A 17,762-nucleotide genomic window follows, 5' to 3' on the forward strand; every position below is an offset into this window, starting at 1 on the left:
ATTTTTTATTATCTGCAAATTTGCTGAGGGTGCACTGTCTCATCATCCAGGCCTTTGAAGATGTTGAACAGTATTGGCCTCAGTATTGACCCCGAGGGACAGCACTAGTGACAGGCCTTCAGATGGATTTTGTGCCGCTAATCACAACCCTCTGAGCCTGACAGTTCAGCCAGTTTTCAGTTCGCCTCACCGACCACTTATCTAGCCTGCACTCCATCAGTTTGTCTATGATGTTATGGGAGACAGTGTCAGAAACCTTACAGAAGTAGAGCATCCACAAAGCCAGTCATCTCATCATAGGAGTCACCAGGTTACATACTGTTTCTAGTATCAAGTTATTTTTAATTTTATGAAAGGTAGTAATGGTTGTACAGGATTTTCCTTAACCCAAACATGAAAATACTTATTGATGCAGAAACCTTTTCTCTACAAACAGCCAACAGATATAAAGGACGCAGCATTTTCTGTATTTGAAGCAACTCATCCAAAACTAAAAGGACTTAAAAAGTCAGGGAAGAGAAATCAAATAGGACAGGTTCATCTGGTATTCATTCCAATTTCTTTAGTGCAGAAGGAAACAGTCCAAGTTCTTTAGGTACTCGAACACAGTTAGATATCTAGACACCTCTGAAAAAAACCCTTTGGAAAGCCCAATTCTCATGAATTTAATTTAAAGTTAGGCTCTGACTTGTGTGTGTGTGTGTGTGGGGGGGGGGGGGGTTAAATCCCCAAAGTGAGGAATTACAAGCCTGCAATCTTATGGACCAGTATTGCTTTGAAAATCCGAACCAAGTGGTAAGTCTGGTTAAGTAAATCTAATGAACATGGTAATTTTAAAATTCACAATTATAGTACCTCAAATATCCCCATCCCATCACTTTTTCTTCATGAATTCTGCACATAAAGAAATCTGACTAGAAACAATGCTATTTTTGTGTACTTTAAACTGAATCTGTTTCTACTCAAATAGAACACTCCAACCTTTAAAAAAAAATCTAGAAAATAACTGCAACAGAATTACAAACTAATTTTTGAAAGAGAATTATGTTAATCTGTAGAGCTGCTTAAATGCACATCAGCAACACTACAGTGTATCAGTAAATAATGACATATAGGTAAAGAATGAATCATTCCAAAAACAAAGTAACCCTCCCCAAACGCACGCTCCCTGAAGTCTGTTTGAAATCAGCAAAATTTAAGACCTAAACAGTCTAAGTCATTTTTACATATGCTTCTCTTTCAGACAGGAACAACATCATTTCAAAATATTTATCTATACTAGAAATTAAAGTTGAAGTTCTAATGGCTACGAAATCCTCCACATTAAGCTGATCCTCATTTTGTTTTGTTCAGGGGAGCCTTTTCACCCTTTAGCAGAGACCAGAAGCATGCATGATGCATCTACTATGATCAGTGTTGACAGCCAAGACACTCCTTTTGGATTTCAGCACATTCAGTTAAACCATGCAGCATACTGGGGCATTCTTTCAGAAAACTTCGAGAGTTAGCTACACATTTAACCAACCCAACTACAGAAACAAGTCTCTACAGCCACTCTAAGAATCCATATGTCCTTACTAATCACTAGAAACACATTTGTTTTTCAAAATGGTAACAAGTGCCTTGCATCTAACTGATTAGGCAAGATTAAGTAAGTCAGAACTGATACTCCATTCCTCTCTCTCCCTCTTTCAGAGTTTGTTGTAGAAGACAAACTTAGATCTAATTGACAACTGTCTGATATACAAATTTATTTTTTGAATATAAGCCTTCAGGGAAGTGAGGTGACAAGAAGGGATCATCAAGATGTTACAGACTACGAGAGCTGAAATGCATACGTACTTTCCTACTCTGAGTGGACCAAACTGCCTAAGATAGAATGTGTTATGCTATCTTCATAATGAAAGCCAGCAGAAAAGTACCAAAAGATTAGTGAGAAAAAACACAGGATAAATGCGAGGGGTTACAGCAAGTGTTTAACAAACCACCTGCAAAGATAGCACTGGCATGCAACATCCCAAATTAAACCAGTAAGCTCCCAAGACCTAGTCCTTGACTGCATAATACATCTGTAATATTTGGCAAAAAGAATCTTAGACAGTCACTATAAAATCGGCCAGAGATTATAGAACAAAACTCATTCCCAAAGGGCAGGGCTCAGCAGGACCTGATCAAAACCAGAGAGAAGCAAGCACAAATATCAGTTTCAAGTTTTATTTTTGATATTCGTGGAACACAGAACCTCTTCTCACAGAGGCAGCATCTGTAGAGCTGTTACAAAAACATTTCATACTCTAGTACACCACACAGATTTGGAAAAGGAACAAAAAGCACAGGTTTCACACTGCTTGAACAATTCATACTGCATTTGGGCATACTGAGTCTTAAGTCAGAGATAATTTAGAAATCGTCTGATATTACATATATGTTACATTGATCATCTCAGTCTTCATGCACAAATTCATTTTATTTTTCTTACAGTCACCAATGTTTTTGAAAACTTTTTCCTGCTCTAAATGGTACATTTTCACTTTAAATCACTTGAATATTTACAAGTGTGCAAATTGTTTTGAAAGACAGAAACAACACTAACACATAATATAGAGACAGCTTTGTTTATACTTAAACATTTACTAAAAGGCAATTAACATTTCTATTACAGTTTCATTACCTAAAATAAGAGAGTAAGTTATATAAAATAGACCATCTCATTTTCAGCCACTTTCATTTCTGCAGATTTGGTCTTTGAAGCAGCACTGCAATCAAATATTAAGATTCTTTTCCTAAGATTGAGACAAGCCCCTTTCAATTCAATGGCAGCTTAATGTGTTTACTACAAATTATTTTTCTCCTAGATTTCCCATACTTGGCACAGGGATGTTCGATAGCCAGGAAAAAAGAAAAAAGCTGCAGGAGTGAAGATGACAGCCTTACATATCTAAATTCTTTGTTAGCAACACGAAAAGTAGTCTTTGTTTAAAAGCTGGATGTATAAACTTGAATGTTTACAAGCTTGTTAGTGTTATATGGGTTGTTTAAATCAAGTCTGCAAGTCCTTTTCACAGACAGACACAAGTCTCCCAACTTTTATTCCCTTATGTATGTTGTCAACTGATATATGCAATTGCACACGAAAAGAGGAAGAATTCTTTGGACTACTGAACAAAATTAATTTTAGAATCTGAAATGTTCAGCGGTACAAATGATGCCATCTGCAGCAGGAAAAGCTTGAAGAAAATTACTTAGTGCTCCCAGTGTTTCTAAATGTGCAAGTTTTTTTAAATTGTGTTTAAAGTTCCCCATAAATGCATCATGACCTTCATGAAAAATTCCAGAAGGCAGAAGTGGAGTAAACTGGAGTGAGCTGCTCCAATAGTGAGAAAAGAAAAGTCACAGGAAGGTCTTCAAAACCATCTTTCATGTAAATTCCTAACCATTCTGGAAGAAAAAAAAAAAAAAAAAAAAAAAAACAACCCACACACCACACAACTCACACCCCCCTAAATTTCATTTAAGCTATTTTGTGGAAGTGCGACATCCATAACAAACAAACTACACCTGTAGTTCCAAATAGCTTTACAATCCAAGCCTATTATTACGTAAGTCACAGGAAAAAAAAGTTCTTCGAACATCCATGAAATTTAATAATGTGACTTCTAAGCAGCTGTCAGTGTTATCAAACTCACCCTGCAGAACAATCTTAAGTGTAGCTTGCACACCCATCACAATGCTACTAAGAACAGTATTATCCACAGCAAGGAAGTTAATATAAGCCTTCTAAAAATTTACCTTCTTCTGAATTATGTCAGACATGCTTGACATTTTTGAAGCCATCTAATTCCTTAACACAGCAGAAACTGTATCGACACTTATATCGTGCTTCTGGTCTACTTTTATTGAAATCTGAGCATCACACACCACTCAAACATATATCCCAGCTGGATACCAAGTTCCGTCACTCTAGTGCAGATCTTGATTAGGTTCTTCTGAAAAGCAGACTGCAGGTACGACTTCTACGGTCACCAATTTTTAGGCATAAAATTAACAAATTGAGACGCTATGGAAGCTTGCACAAGACATGACAACTTGAAATCAAATTAAAATGCAGAAGATATTTAAAAATTTGGTTACTCTGGAAGACTACACAGTATGTGTTTCATATAACTTTGTTATTATTAATAAACTGAGCTAGTTTGAAAAATGCTGTTTCTAAAAGATAAGTTGTTTTATGCCTTGAAAATGTAAAAGAAATAAATATCTCTGTAGCCCACAGTATTGATTAGAAATGAACACCTAAAACACTCATAAAGCTCAAACACATTCACAAACATTTCATCTAGGTTTTTGCTAAACCTTGTCTGCAGAGCTTTATTTTCAATGTATATTATCTGCTACTTTCAGTTTCTGTTATGATTACGGCATCTCTCTTCTTAGGAAAGACTACTAACACAAGAAAGGCTGTCCAATCCTTTCGTCCCAAGAAACACATTACAAACGCTATGCAAACATATATTTCCAGACCTCAAGTCAATAATGTTCTTGGGATGAAAGATGTCTGTGTGTGTACTTTTAAGCCTGCAAAATGGCTTCAAACTAGTTGACTTAGTATTTTCCAGACTCATGCGGATAGTTCTTGCAAAAAATAAGATGTTAAAATAATATTTGACAGTGGGGTAAAATCAGTTTCAAAATAAACAGAATGCTTCCACTGGAGATTTTTCCACTGGTATAAGCACTATCTGGTGCAGTCAGTCTTCCTTAAAGAATGTTAAACAGGAAATAAATGTCAAGATGAACAATCTTAAGTTTAACTCACAGGAAAATGTTCTAGGGACTAAGAAGTGCCAGCTGTCAAAATTCAGCATTTTAAATTTTGTTCCCCTCTCCCTACTCCAGTGCTCTTGTCCAAAATTTTGATTTCTTTCTAACTATGCTTTTAATAAGAATTTCTCTCTAATTTTTCCCATCAACTGAAGGAGGGGATCTGAGGAAACTCCTACCAGGTAAGAAATGGAATCCAGAAGTGCTTCAAGATGATAGGTACAATCATGCTTTTTTTCCTGTTTTGTACCCAAAAGCTGCCAAGTTAATATTAGCATTCCCATATCATGATTGCAACAAAGTACTGATAAATCTAGTACCTTTGGATAAGCTCAACATCACAAACTAGTCAGGTATTTAAGACAACATATGTCTGCAACTAGCAGAGTCCACCAGAATATTCATCCTCTTCCTCCTCAGCATGAGAGCCCACTGTGGCTGGTCCTCTTGCTTTGTCTTGCGCAGCATTTGGCGATTTCTTCTTGATTCCACCTCCTGGGACCACCAAAGTAAGACCCAGCTTGGCATACTGACAATAACAAGACAAGTTTAATTTCTATACTTTCACAGTAGTAAAGTTTACTTGAATTACACTGCACAGAATTCACTGGAGTTAACAATATACACATGAAGCAAGTGACATTCAGTACAGAAAACTGATTGAAGATTCCCTCAGAGTATATTTTTCAGGTTTAGAATAAGCCTAACATTCCTTCACTTTTCCATCTTAGAATGCTTTGATAAGTGGGAAGAAAGAGCTATTATAAAATAGACTGCTTATTATAAAATAACTTGGCCACATCACAATTTCAGTTTTTCAAGTTTTATGTAAAAAGTACCTTCAGTGTGTAGCTTGGCACACACTATCTGGTAACAGTTCATATAAAGATTCTTACAGATGTTTTACAGTAAAATTAGTACCTTTACTATTATGTTAAATTGTAAAGACTGGGTAAAATTAGACAACACTTACAAAATATAGAGAGCTGGATGTCTTCTTTCCTTCATGGCTATTACTTTCTTCAATTGGAAAAAATACCTTTTACTAATTAGTATGTAGCATTGGTAACTTGTTAGGGAATAAGTCCTGAAACCCCACCAACACCCACCAACACTATCCTGTAGACATCACATTCCAACTCTAAAACGATTATGCAAGTGTATTGGCTATACGATATTTCTGAGCTAAAGCATTTGCAGCGAAGCGTTCCATCCCCAAAAGGAACAAGGCAAAACGCAACTTGGTTTTGGTCCATTCTTTAGACAGACTTAGCAGATCCACTACAAACTGCTTTTTCATCTAAACCTTCCACCACCAGAAAGTCTCAGCAACGCAGGACTTCACAGTGGGAGGCAGCAAAATAAAAAATACAAAAAGTTCATAGGCACGGGGTAGGAGGAAAGAGTAAGCTGCAACAAATACATGAATCTCTCTTTATTTTTCTCTTCTGCATAAAAATCTCTCTGAAACTGACTAAGCAGGAAGATTATGAAAAAAAAACACAAAAACTGCCCACTTACATCATTGTCCATGTATTTGAAGAGTGGTAAATTACAGACTTCAGAAACTTGATCCTGATCTTGCTGGTCATACCCTTCTAAAAGTTGCTCTAGTGCAGCACAGTCTTCACTTCCATTAAATCCTGGTATACTTGAGAAAATTCAGAGATAATTTAAAATATTTCAGCCATATACTTGACACTCAACTATTTATCTTAAAATGTTGCTCATGAATATCAGAAGAGCAGGAAGCTTATAAGAATCTGATGAACTGCTTATTCCATTAAACTGTCCAATCACTTTGATTTCCCCAGAGACATAGGAACTTTCACTTTCCTCAATATTAATTTGCATGCTGAAAATTAGACTACAATCAGAGTCCTCAGACGAAAGAGAGTATTAGCATTTTTCAAGTTTTGCTGACTAGTCAATAAATTTTTCTTCTACTATACACACAGAAAATTTTTGTAATGAATTTCTATAAGAAATACAAATTGAATATGTGGAAAATATGACCAAGCTGTTTAAAGATGGATCTTAAAAATTTATTACTAAAAATAAAGTATCAGTTTAACTTACACATATGTTCAAGTCATTTCACTAAAAATGTAGTTTAAGTAAAAATATGTAGTCTCAGTATTTTGTCACTGAAGTTCTAATGAAAGTTGAAATAGAGAGTGTTGCTGGAAAAGCATCTGGAACCAGCGTTTAAATACTAATCCAGATATTGATAGCAGAATGTTCTCTTGAATGCACAAAAAATATCTTCTTCATTTCAATGTATTCTACTAGACTAGTTCCTGCTTTCTTAATCCTCTTTCAGTTCAATCAAGTGTTTAAAGAACACACAAAAAAAAGAAAATTTACTTTTCCTCTTCCAACATATGACTAAAATCTAAGTACAAGGGTAAGATCTCCTACTGCAGCCCAGTCACAGCAATTCACAAAGAAAGAATTTTTCTTTAAGAAAAATATTTAGATGAATCTTTCCCTCCATCCAGTCCCCACACTAGTTTAATTGATTACTCAGGGATACTGCTATTGTGTATTTTGAGACTGTAATCCACATTTCTTTATCCTCAAATCATAATAAAACATAGTAATGACAAGTTAGAATTTCACCTTTTAAAGGGTCTCAGTACATAACATGATTAAAAAAAAACTCTGAAAAAAGCAAATTCAGTTAGCAACTTCCAGAAAGTCCACCTTTTAATTCTGAATGTTTGTTTACAAGCATTAATGCATCCCTGTTCAGTTTGAAAAAGAAACAATCCCAAGACAGACAACATTGCAGGACATCGGTAAGGCAAGAATTCCAACCATAGTAGTACTCTATTCAGCTTTTATCAAGGAAAACATTCAAAGAACTTCTAATTTCTGTCTCATTTTACCTGGCACATAAGTGCCCAATTATAATTAACCTTTTGTTTTAGGTTCATAAAAGTATCGCCATGAGAATTACATCTAAATCTGCAAAGAGTGATAAAACATTTCCTAACAGCCACCTACTACAGGACACTATTACTATAAGTCAACAGAAGTAGAGGCTTAAAAATTCTTGAAAGAGAGTGTTTCCAGACCGCTTTAATAAGACTAGATCTACATGAATAAATATTCGGATTAAAATTAAAAACAGTAAAGCAGACTTACCTGTAGCTTTCCCTCACACATCTTTCTGCAGCAACATAATCATTTCTGTGAAGATGAACCAAGACTTGAGCAATAGTTTTCTGTGGAAAAAAAAAAAAATTAATAAAAATCGATGATTCTTCAGAGGAACAAACACTAAATTATAAGCAAGATGCTGGACTGCTAATATTTAGCACGAAAAGATCACTACAGCCTGTGATGGTAAGTTACTGAAACATGTGGGTCAGAACAATGCAGGGAAACAGTTGTAAACCAGATCCCCCACTGGTATTAAACAGATTAGCTCCTGTAACATTGTAATCAATTGCTGCACCAAGCAAGACCTATTTTATTTCATGCTTTTCTCTTTTCGTGGTTTGTAATGGTGAAACCTCAAAACTGACTAAAATTCTTATTCAAAATTCAAAAGCAAGTATTTCTAGTAAGAATGCTGGAAGAAGCAACTTCTAGATTAATGCAGACCAGACAGTCCTACTAAAAATACAATAGAAAAATGCCTGTGCCTTCTCTTTTTCCCCCCGTCTTCCTTCCGGTTTCAAGATAAATTAGTTCACCTTCCAAAACAGAAGACCAAGTTTGTTCAAATCAGTTTGAAGGCTCATCCACAAACAATTAGAGTTCAGTAGTTTTGGTAAGACACTGTTACCTACAGCAGTGGTCTTCAACATTACACTAGTGAAAATGAATGGTGAAGGGCTGGCTAAAACATGGTAAGCTGGAAAATACTGTAGATTCTGATCATTTAGCAAGAAATTCATCCCTGAATCAAGAGGTGTAAACTGTCAGTCAGAGATCAGCTGTCACCTTATTAGTTCCCCAGAAAAACTGAAAATGCACCACCAGAAAGTGTCACTTAGATTTTTACCTTATAACATGTTGGATAGTTTTCAATTTCCTTATAAATACTTTTTTCCTTCTGCAGAGACAATGCAGCCTCATCTAATCTATAAAACAAAAACCAGTTACGAAAAGCAGTACCAGGAAACAAGCATAACAAACCAGAAGCTCCTAAGTCTTCATAGCTGGCAAAAACCAGGAGGTATTTAACTAATTCATCTGCAAGTTTGCCTCAATAAAAAAAAAAAAAACCCACAACTAAAATAAGCATTAGATCTTACTGACAGAGGAGACATAAAAGAAAAATTGAACAGCCAATAATTCCTTTTGTATACATGCAAGCGAAAAACATATCATATTTATTCAAGCACGTTTCATAACAATTCACAAGATGAAAGCTTGTAAAATACCCCAACAGATTTCTCTACATCGTTAGGTTACTACCAATGTTGTTTAGTATAAGCTATCAGTACATTTGATATTCATGAATTATCAAGATAGTCATAGAAACTAGTTTCTAGTTTGAATACCCCTTTTAAATCACTATGTTCCAAACTTCTAGAAATGATTCAGCACATGAACTACAAAGCAGCAGAGCAACCAAATATTTCAGATGTTCTGAAGCTATGCTGACTAGCTCTTTTAGGGAAAGATTTTCAAGTTTCTTTGTAAGTTTTCTTTTTCGACTACAACTATACCATGAAATACAGCTCAAAAACAGTTAGAAATACAGACTCAGACAATTGCTTAAAAGAGCTGTACAATTCAGTTAAGCAAGGCTATACTAAACTGAAGGTCAAGTTTTGTGACAGCAACCAACAACAAACTACTATTGAGACTTTAAGTCTCCTCTTAAAAAGTCCAGAATCAAGCGGCTGCAAACAGACTTCTTTCCTCAGGTTAGTCCCTTAATTCCCCTATTTTATATTCCCCAGCTATAAAAAACTTTCAAGAACTTACTACAAAGCAGGTTTGGACGAAAAAATGAATTTTATGAATTATTTCAGGAATTAATTAATACTGATGTATGTCCTTTCTAATTATTCTTCAATAAACACAAGAGAAAGTTTTACAGTCTACACATTCTGCCATCCCAGAACACAAAATAGGTAACTCCTGGATGAATGTGATAGCCTGATACATTCTCCCACAGAAACTGAAATCTAGTCTTAAGCACTTCTCAGAGAAGGATTCCAAGTAACAGTACACAAACCCAACAACAGAGTGAAATTCACTATTGAACCGTATTTCAGAAAAATAGGTATAAAGCTATACCTGCGTCCTCTGACTAGAAGTCTTGATGCCTTCCCTAGCATTTCTAAAGCTTGCCGTAAACGCTCTTCATTCTAGAGAAGAACAAAAAGAATTTCACACATTCATATTTCATTTGCATAGGATTAAGACCACTGGATCTTAACCTAAGTATGTTGTCTATTGCTTGAACAACTTTTCTACTATAGTTCACAAACTGAGGGAAAACATGAAGAGTATTGGGGTACCCAAGTCCCACAGCCAGCTCCCTCCCATATGTATATAGAGAGCAAAGCAAAAAAATTCCCAATGTTGTTAAGGCTGAGATTTGTTCTACCTCTTGGTAAAATCTGCCTGTATATATCATTCACATTAAGACACGTACAGCTCACAGACTGACAGTAGATAGGAGAAAGCCTCTGTTTAAATTTCCTCTGGAAAGTGCAGATCTGCTGCAATACTCCTTCCCTCTCCATACTGCCCAGTAAGAGGGAGGAGAGCTGACAACATATGAAATTCAGATTCTGCCAAGTGCAAAACTGAGAAAAATGCAGCCAATGAAAATCAACTCCTCACTTTTATAATCTCCCTCTCTACAGCACAAGTCTTCAGCTCCATTACTTGGCCATTGATGTGAAAGCAACAAAAAATAATTTAGAACCCAAGCTTAGGTTTTACTTAAGTCAGTCTACTTTCTGGCATTGGAAATTTCTTTGCTTGTGAAAGAAAAAAAAGTAAAACTTACTTCAAACACTGATGCTGCCTGTTGATAGAGCTGTACAGCCTTCTCTGGGCTCACATTTTCTATTAACCTGTAATAAATATAAGTCGTTTATCTTTAGATCAAACGAAAATATCTTCTACCTAAAAGCATCAAAAAGACAGAGAGAAAAACAGAGCGATACCAACGCCAGGCAAGTATTCTAGCCACCAATAACACCGACTTACTTTCCAGCCCTTTCCAGTGCAATAGCTGCTGTGTCTGGTGTTCCATTCTCCAGGTACATCATGCTGGCTTTCTCAATCAGCTGAACTGCTTCAGGAAGTCTCTGCATCTCCTGCAAAGACAGAGTTGGAGGGACATCACTGTCAGAAACTCTGCTTATATATAATGAACCAAAGGAAAGCAAGCTGTAATACCATATTTATTTAGACGTCTTGACTTGTAAGGAGACAAAATAACAGAACATATATAGTAATACAGATGTGTAGAAACGTGCTTTCTGCATTACCACGCGTTTCTAAAGGAAGAAGTCAAGCATTCAGTTCAGCAAACTCCCTGTATTCTTTCAAATTAAGCATAAAGGAAGTAACTAAACAGGCAGTCATCTTACAATGATACAGTCAGACCAACTACTCCTCCTTTCTGCAGATTTCAATTAGGCAGTAAATAAATATGTGAATAGTAGTCTAATTTAACAAGCAGTTAGAAGGCATCTAAACAGCAGTCCACAGATGTACCAGCCTTCCTAGAGCACTGAACACTGGATTATGATTCTAATTTTTATCTACAGATTTGAGGACCTAGCAAAAGTTGACAAAACCTGTAAGAGTCACTTGTAAGTAGCAACCTTAATACGTACTGATTTAATAAGCTCAAATTATTTCACCCAGTGATCTACACAACTACTGAGTAACTAATGCCCACTCAAAAAGGTCACTATCAGGATTCTGATGAGAAATCAAATTAGAGCAGCAGATTTTAATGATTGCGAGGTTTATAAAATAGCCTACTGCATGAAGTTTGGAGATGTCACCAAAACTTTACTGAAAGGTTAGGAGACAGTTCGTACTATATATGTGGTATCACAAGGTTAATGAATTGTCAAGTTAGTATTTAGGAAATACACATTTAAGGATTATGTAACATATATATACTACCCTATGTCAAATATGTAGGAAAAAACCACTTGTCTCACATGAATAAAATACTTCAACCAAGAATGCAATTTCAACAGCATATAAAACAAATACGGCTGGCACAGACAGGCAAAACAAAATAGTCTTGTCACAGTACTGCTTCTAAACATTGCTGGATACACTTTTATTTTAGTGATCCCAACAGAAATAGAAAGATCAACATAATCCTATCCCAATAAGAAAACCTGATTCTCCCACCCCTCTTTCCAGAGCTGTTCTTTTATTGATATTATCAATAAAAAGCTTAGCAGTATGTGGTCAACTGTGAAGTTGTAACAGAGCTAGAATATGACCTTACATCCCTTATTTCAATCTAGCCTGATTTGAGTGCACGATTACTTTCTTCCCCATGTAATGCATGAATTTGTCGAAGTTTAGAGCAGAACTAGCACCCTTTTGTCACCCTCTGATATGAGGGCCTCACCTTTCTTTCTACAAAGAAAAAAGAAATCTTGCAATTACAATGCAGCTTCCCTAAACTAGTGAGGGTGTTCATGGGGGCTACGAGTCAACAGACCATTGCTGCTTTAACATGCAATTCATTTACATATATTTTGAAACAGTCCAGTGCACAATATTCTTCACTGCAAAAGAGAGCTTTTTGATAAAAACTAGTCAATAGAAATACCTTTAACATCATGCCAGCTTGTTCATAAGCTCTGTAGAGATAAAATTAAAATTTAGTTAGATATGGTATATTTCAGCAACCTGTAGCATGTGTCTTGCTATGCAGCAACATGCATCAGCTATCACTTCCCTGTTAATATTTGAAGCTTGCACATCTTCAAAGCATTAATATTTGATTTAATGAGGCAATACATGAGTAAGACTGTCTTCCACTGATGAAGTACTTCAGCTGCACTTTCCCCTCTCTCCCATGAAAATCTGTTCTCCCAATCCACTTGCAACATTTGGATTGTTAGTCACTACTTGCTTGATCTGAAGTATTCTTTAAAGAAATTTATAAATAAAGTCAACAGTAGAAAGTTCCAAAGGTACAAACAGTTTATTTAAGAAAAAAATAACTGACATTAAAAGTTGCTGGAAGATGTCAAGATTATCAGTTTCTTCAGATAGCTACTGTAGTTTTTCAGACTTTCCTAGCCCACACTTTCATGAAACTGATTTTGAAATAGTGAAACAACCTGAACCATACCACCTGCTATAGCGAGATCAAAATTATACTTCAAATTTCGGAAAACTTGTTTCAGATCACTCAGTGCATCTGTACTTACTTGGCAGCATGGAAGAGACTGGAGGTAACAGAATAAAAGTCAAGGACAAAAGCCATAAATATACAAATGCAGACTAATAAATTAGGGGACAAAACCTTATACAAGTACTAGGTTCAAAGAGAGGCGTCTCACAAAGGCCAATCTAAGTACGCAAGCAACATTTCAAAAATAAACAGAGCTAATGATGTAATAAATGTAAATACCAAAGTATAACTGTGTGCATAAAGTCATAAAGAGCCCATTTAAAAGGTTTTCCTGGCTACTAAGGAGAACTACTAACGCCATAACAATGCCAAAATTGCATTTAGCTTATAATATGTATTTGTAGGCATTTTGGAAAAAATATATTCATTTCTGCAGCAGCACCTAGATGTCTCAGGCACTGGTCAGGACCTTATCACTCCAGGTATTATTCAAAACAACATAAGTTTTCTACGAAAAACAGTTTTTTCACTTTTCCCACTCACTGCACACAGGAAGAGTCCTTTAAGAACTTTGTTAGCTTGATGAAATGTGAAAATATATTAAATACATCTTCTACCAACCCCCATTACCCAGTTCTAAGCAGCAACTAGTCAGCTTCTTGGAAAAAGAAACAACAATCAGTGAAAAGATACGCTTTATTGTTTTCATGTGCCTCAGCTTCCCGTAAACAGGCTTCCCTTGCCTGGTCAAACTGCTTAGCATTCTTAAAAGCAACAGCTGCAAGAAAGCAAAAAAAAGTTCTCATTTACAGCTTGTTATTTTCCTTCTTTTAGCACTTCTGCTCAAGTACTTAGCCACCCAGAGAAACAGACAGACTCTTTAGATGAGTGGTTACAGTTTAACAAGCTCTTCCAAAAAATCCCATGACAGCTTTTCTTGCTTCATTAGTCACTTAGCTACCATTAAAAACATTGATACCAAAATGCACTTCGGTACCATACATCACACATAGTGCATTTAGCTGAATTTTGGAATATCACTCATTCTATGTATTATTAGAGAACTGCAAGAATATGTATGTATATATGTTTAATCATTAAAGGTTATACAAAACCAATATAGCATTTTAGTTTCTAAAATGTAAGAAATAGTGCTTTATTCCGATTTCAAACTGCATGTTATAAAAGCATGCCACCAATAATACCTAAAATACCTTCAACAATACCTAGAACAACTTCCTCAGCTACTTCAGGATGCAAATATGTGTCTCTGTTATACAGATTGCACGTTCAAGCAAGACTTGATTTTTTTTTTTTTAATTTCAAAGTGTTCCAATGACTCCCAACTTCCATCAATAACTTTCTCTTCCAACTTTTTGGGTTTTTTAATTCAGGCTTAAATAAATGAGCAGGAATGCCTAGTGTTAAGAGCATTTTCACTCCCCCCAAAGATGAATTACTATGAGCAGAAAGAAGGAAACATTTTAAGATGGTGAAAACAAAAAATCAACAGGGAAAAATTTTGTATTTGGTATGACACCTGCAAAGGCAAAGAAGAAGGAGAATAGTTTTACTATGTCTAAAACACTTGGCAGCATCTCTCTACCTCACTGAGCCAGTCTCAGCTGGGACATGCTTCAAAAGGTGATGAAAAAGCAAAGTTTTAAAAACAGCTAGAATATTTGTGGTTGGATAAGGTCATAGGACTTGGGGGTGGACAAGTGAAAAAGGAAAGCTTTAGTTTTACAATACGCAGTAGTACCCACGGTAGACATGACAATAAAATTTGTTCAAGCTTGCAACTATTCCATTTCTCCATGTACAATTTAAGTGCTAGTAAGAAGATTTGGTTTCCCTTTTTTCTTTTAACTTCAGTCTTCACAACAGTTTTGCTTATATAATAACATACTGAAAAGACATAAAATATTATCTGAGATTAAACTAAAAGAGTATTTTGAAAATCTAAAGCATGTTCCCATATTTACAGCCATCCATACCTGCCTTCCCATATTCAGTAGCTGCACTGTCATAATCTGGTTTCCACTTTAAGAATCCAGTTTTCAAACTAAAATGCAAGAAAAAGGCCCATTAAAAACTAGTAATATTTTTATGTTTTACCTTCAAAGAACTTATGTATATTTAAAACTTTAAACAATCTCTGAAAAACAGTGATTAGCCATATGCCAATACCACGGTGGCATCGCAACTGTAAAAATATGCGCAATTCCAAACAATGCCAGCATTAAGCACTGCAGTGATCTCTAATAGTTACATGCCCTGTCTCAACATACTTCTACCTCTACTCCCAGGAAGTGGTCACAAGTCCAGCTCTCCCACAGCAGGCAGTCAACAAAAGAAGAATACTTCCATCTATACCAACCTGGTATTTCAAGATTTCTAATACCACAATACCTGGCAATACTTTTTTCTTAAACATCATACAGGTTTCCAGTGTTCCTCTGGAATCATTTTTTGCCTATTAGAATTATCGGTCTCCACTCCACATACAAGCAAATGAAAGAATTTACCTACCAACACAAAGACAAAGCCTCATAGATACATATACAATAGATCATGACACTAAGTGGTGCTACACATGTAGAGGGGCAAAAATACACATATTAAAATAAGGTAACTAATAACACAAGAATGACTTCAATATTATTTCCTCATTAAAAGAAAATTAACACAATTAAAATAAGAGTTCATATCCACATTTGTTGTAGCCAAACACTTCAGATGCAAAACACACTTATATTTGGAAAAACAGCTCTATATAGACTATATCAGCTTTGCTACTTCACTGCCTACTTACTTCTAAAGTAAGCCTTTATATTGTGTTATTTTTATCATAGGCAGAGGCACAGATGTATTGAACTGAAATACATTCTTTAAACAGTTGCATACAACTTGTGAGTTAAGAGCATTTTATTTCAAGTATGTTTCAGAATAAGCTCAAAGTGAATTCCACTGAATGACACTTTTGGTGAGGTAGTTCGAAGATGATGCTATGTAAGGATTTGTTACGTTGAAGGTTCTCACCTCTATCGCACTTTATACTTTTGACCCTCAATTTTTAGGCTGCCTGTTATTATTATTAAAGCTATAGCATCTCTGGAACAATCAGCTCCATTGCATCCATATTATAGTTTGTGAAATTGAAACTTATAGGCAAAATGGCTGTCTTCTGTATTAAAATACACATTTGAAGCTTAGGCATATGTAGAGATTAAACTTTCTAAGGTAAACGTCAGCAAAGGTCATTTAAGGCCATCTAAAAAGAATGAGACGTTTCTCATACCATTTTTCGTGGTTTCCCACTTAGCTCAGTAAGGTTATGTTCCTCTATTCATTCCCCCCCCCCCCCCAACTCTTTTCTCCCATGTCTTTTTTCCTACTAGCCTTAGCGAACGAGCAGCAGTGACTCCCCTTGATTTCCAGTCAGTCAGAGCAAGGACCCTACGTGGCCTTTAAAGAAACTGCCCAGGCTCAAGGCCCCCAAGCCTTATAGTCTCAACAATCTCCTAGTTTCGTGACTACTTTACTCTAACCCTCCGGGAGAGAGGAGAGCCCTCCCACCCCCCCTCCCCCCGCCATGCCACTCGGGTCCCCCCCGAGGCTCCTCCGAGACCCCCCGTGACGCCACCATCTCCCCACCGGCTGCCAGCCCCCCCAACGACCCCACCAGGGGCATTCTGGGAATTGTAGTTCCCCCGAGGCTCCCGCTCCTCGGGAGGGTGCCGGGGAGAACTACAGCTCCCAGAACACCTCCCCCCCCTCCGCCGCAGCGGGCCAGGGGCGCAGAGGGAGTCACGAGCTGCTGTACTAACGCGGCGGGTAGCAGCGCCAGCACTGCACGGCCGCGGGGGAGGGCGCCCGCCGCGGCAAGCGACGCACTCCGCGGGGGCCCGCTCGGGCAGGAGGCGATACGGCGCCTCCGCGGGGCAGCCGAGCCGGGCGGGCCTGACAGTCTGGCCACTGAGCTGGCAACCGCCTCCGCCGCTTGCAAGCTTCTTCGCCCGACCCCTCTCCACTACCCCCACTCACTACTTCTCCGCCTTAGCGATGTGCTCCAGCGCCTCGTTTATCTTCTGCGCCGCCATCTCGCCAGCCCTCCGCGGACGGGCGACGTGCGCGCGCACGCTAGGAAGCCGCCACCGCTCTAACTACGGAGCGCCGCGAGGCCCACGGGACGTCGAAGGGAAGGGACGCACGCTTCCCCGTCTTAGCCGCGCCTGCGCGCGGGCGGGGCGGCGTGGGGCTTCACGGGGCTTCGTGGTTTGGGCGCGCGGGGGCGGGGCGCTTCCTCAGGGCGGCCGTTGCAGCGGCTGCGGCGGCTGCTTCAGGGCGGAGCTGCGTGCCGCAGCTCACGCCGCGGCGGCTGAAGGGGCCGAATGGCCTGCCGCCCAGGTCTCTACCTGAGCAAATTGCTCTGCCCCTCCCCGGACGACCTCGTCGGTGCTTGTGCAGGTGACTGGCTGCCCACTTTGGGGGCTGAGGCCGTGTGGTGCCGCAGCTCTGTCTTAGCGGTGGAGACCTGGAAGGCACCTCTGTGCCTGGAGTCCCAAGCCCTGTCATCCCTAAGGCCAAGAGAAGCTTTTTAGAAAATGTAAGTGAACACAGG

General features: G+C 37.9%; 1 protein-coding gene across 2 annotated transcripts; it reads right to left on the bottom strand.

The window, feature by feature from the left end:
- Positions 1-2,200: 2,200 nt before the first annotated feature.
- On the bottom strand, positions 2,201-17,384 carry NAPG (NSF attachment protein gamma). 2 transcript variants are annotated; one of them, XM_026094327.2, is made up of 12 exons: positions 17,186-17,379; positions 15,136-15,203; positions 13,832-13,916; positions 13,215-13,232; positions 12,608-12,638; positions 11,008-11,117; positions 10,805-10,871; positions 10,084-10,154; positions 8,837-8,915; positions 7,972-8,051; positions 6,343-6,472; positions 2,201-5,350 (listed from the first exon to the last, which is right to left on the bottom strand). In XM_026094327.2, exons 1-12 carry the CDS (start codon positions 17,239-17,241, stop codon positions 5,201-5,203), a joined length of 945 nt encoding a protein of 314 aa, XP_025950112.2. In that variant the 5' UTR covers positions 17,242-17,379; the 3' UTR covers positions 2,201-5,200. The 2 variants fall into 2 exon arrangements, with proteins under 2 accessions (XP_025950112.2, XP_064363268.1); XM_064507198.1 differs by lacking the exon at positions 2,201-5,350 and adding an exon at positions 5,370-5,841 and having other exon boundaries at positions 17,186-17,384.
- Positions 17,385-17,762: the final 378 nt, after the last annotated feature.

The sequence above is a fragment of the Dromaius novaehollandiae genome, chromosome 2, assembly GCF_036370855.1.
Source record: "Dromaius novaehollandiae isolate bDroNov1 chromosome 2, bDroNov1.hap1, whole genome shotgun sequence".
In the NCBI taxonomy this organism is placed as follows: Eukaryota; Metazoa; Chordata; class Aves; order Casuariiformes; family Dromaiidae; genus Dromaius; species Dromaius novaehollandiae.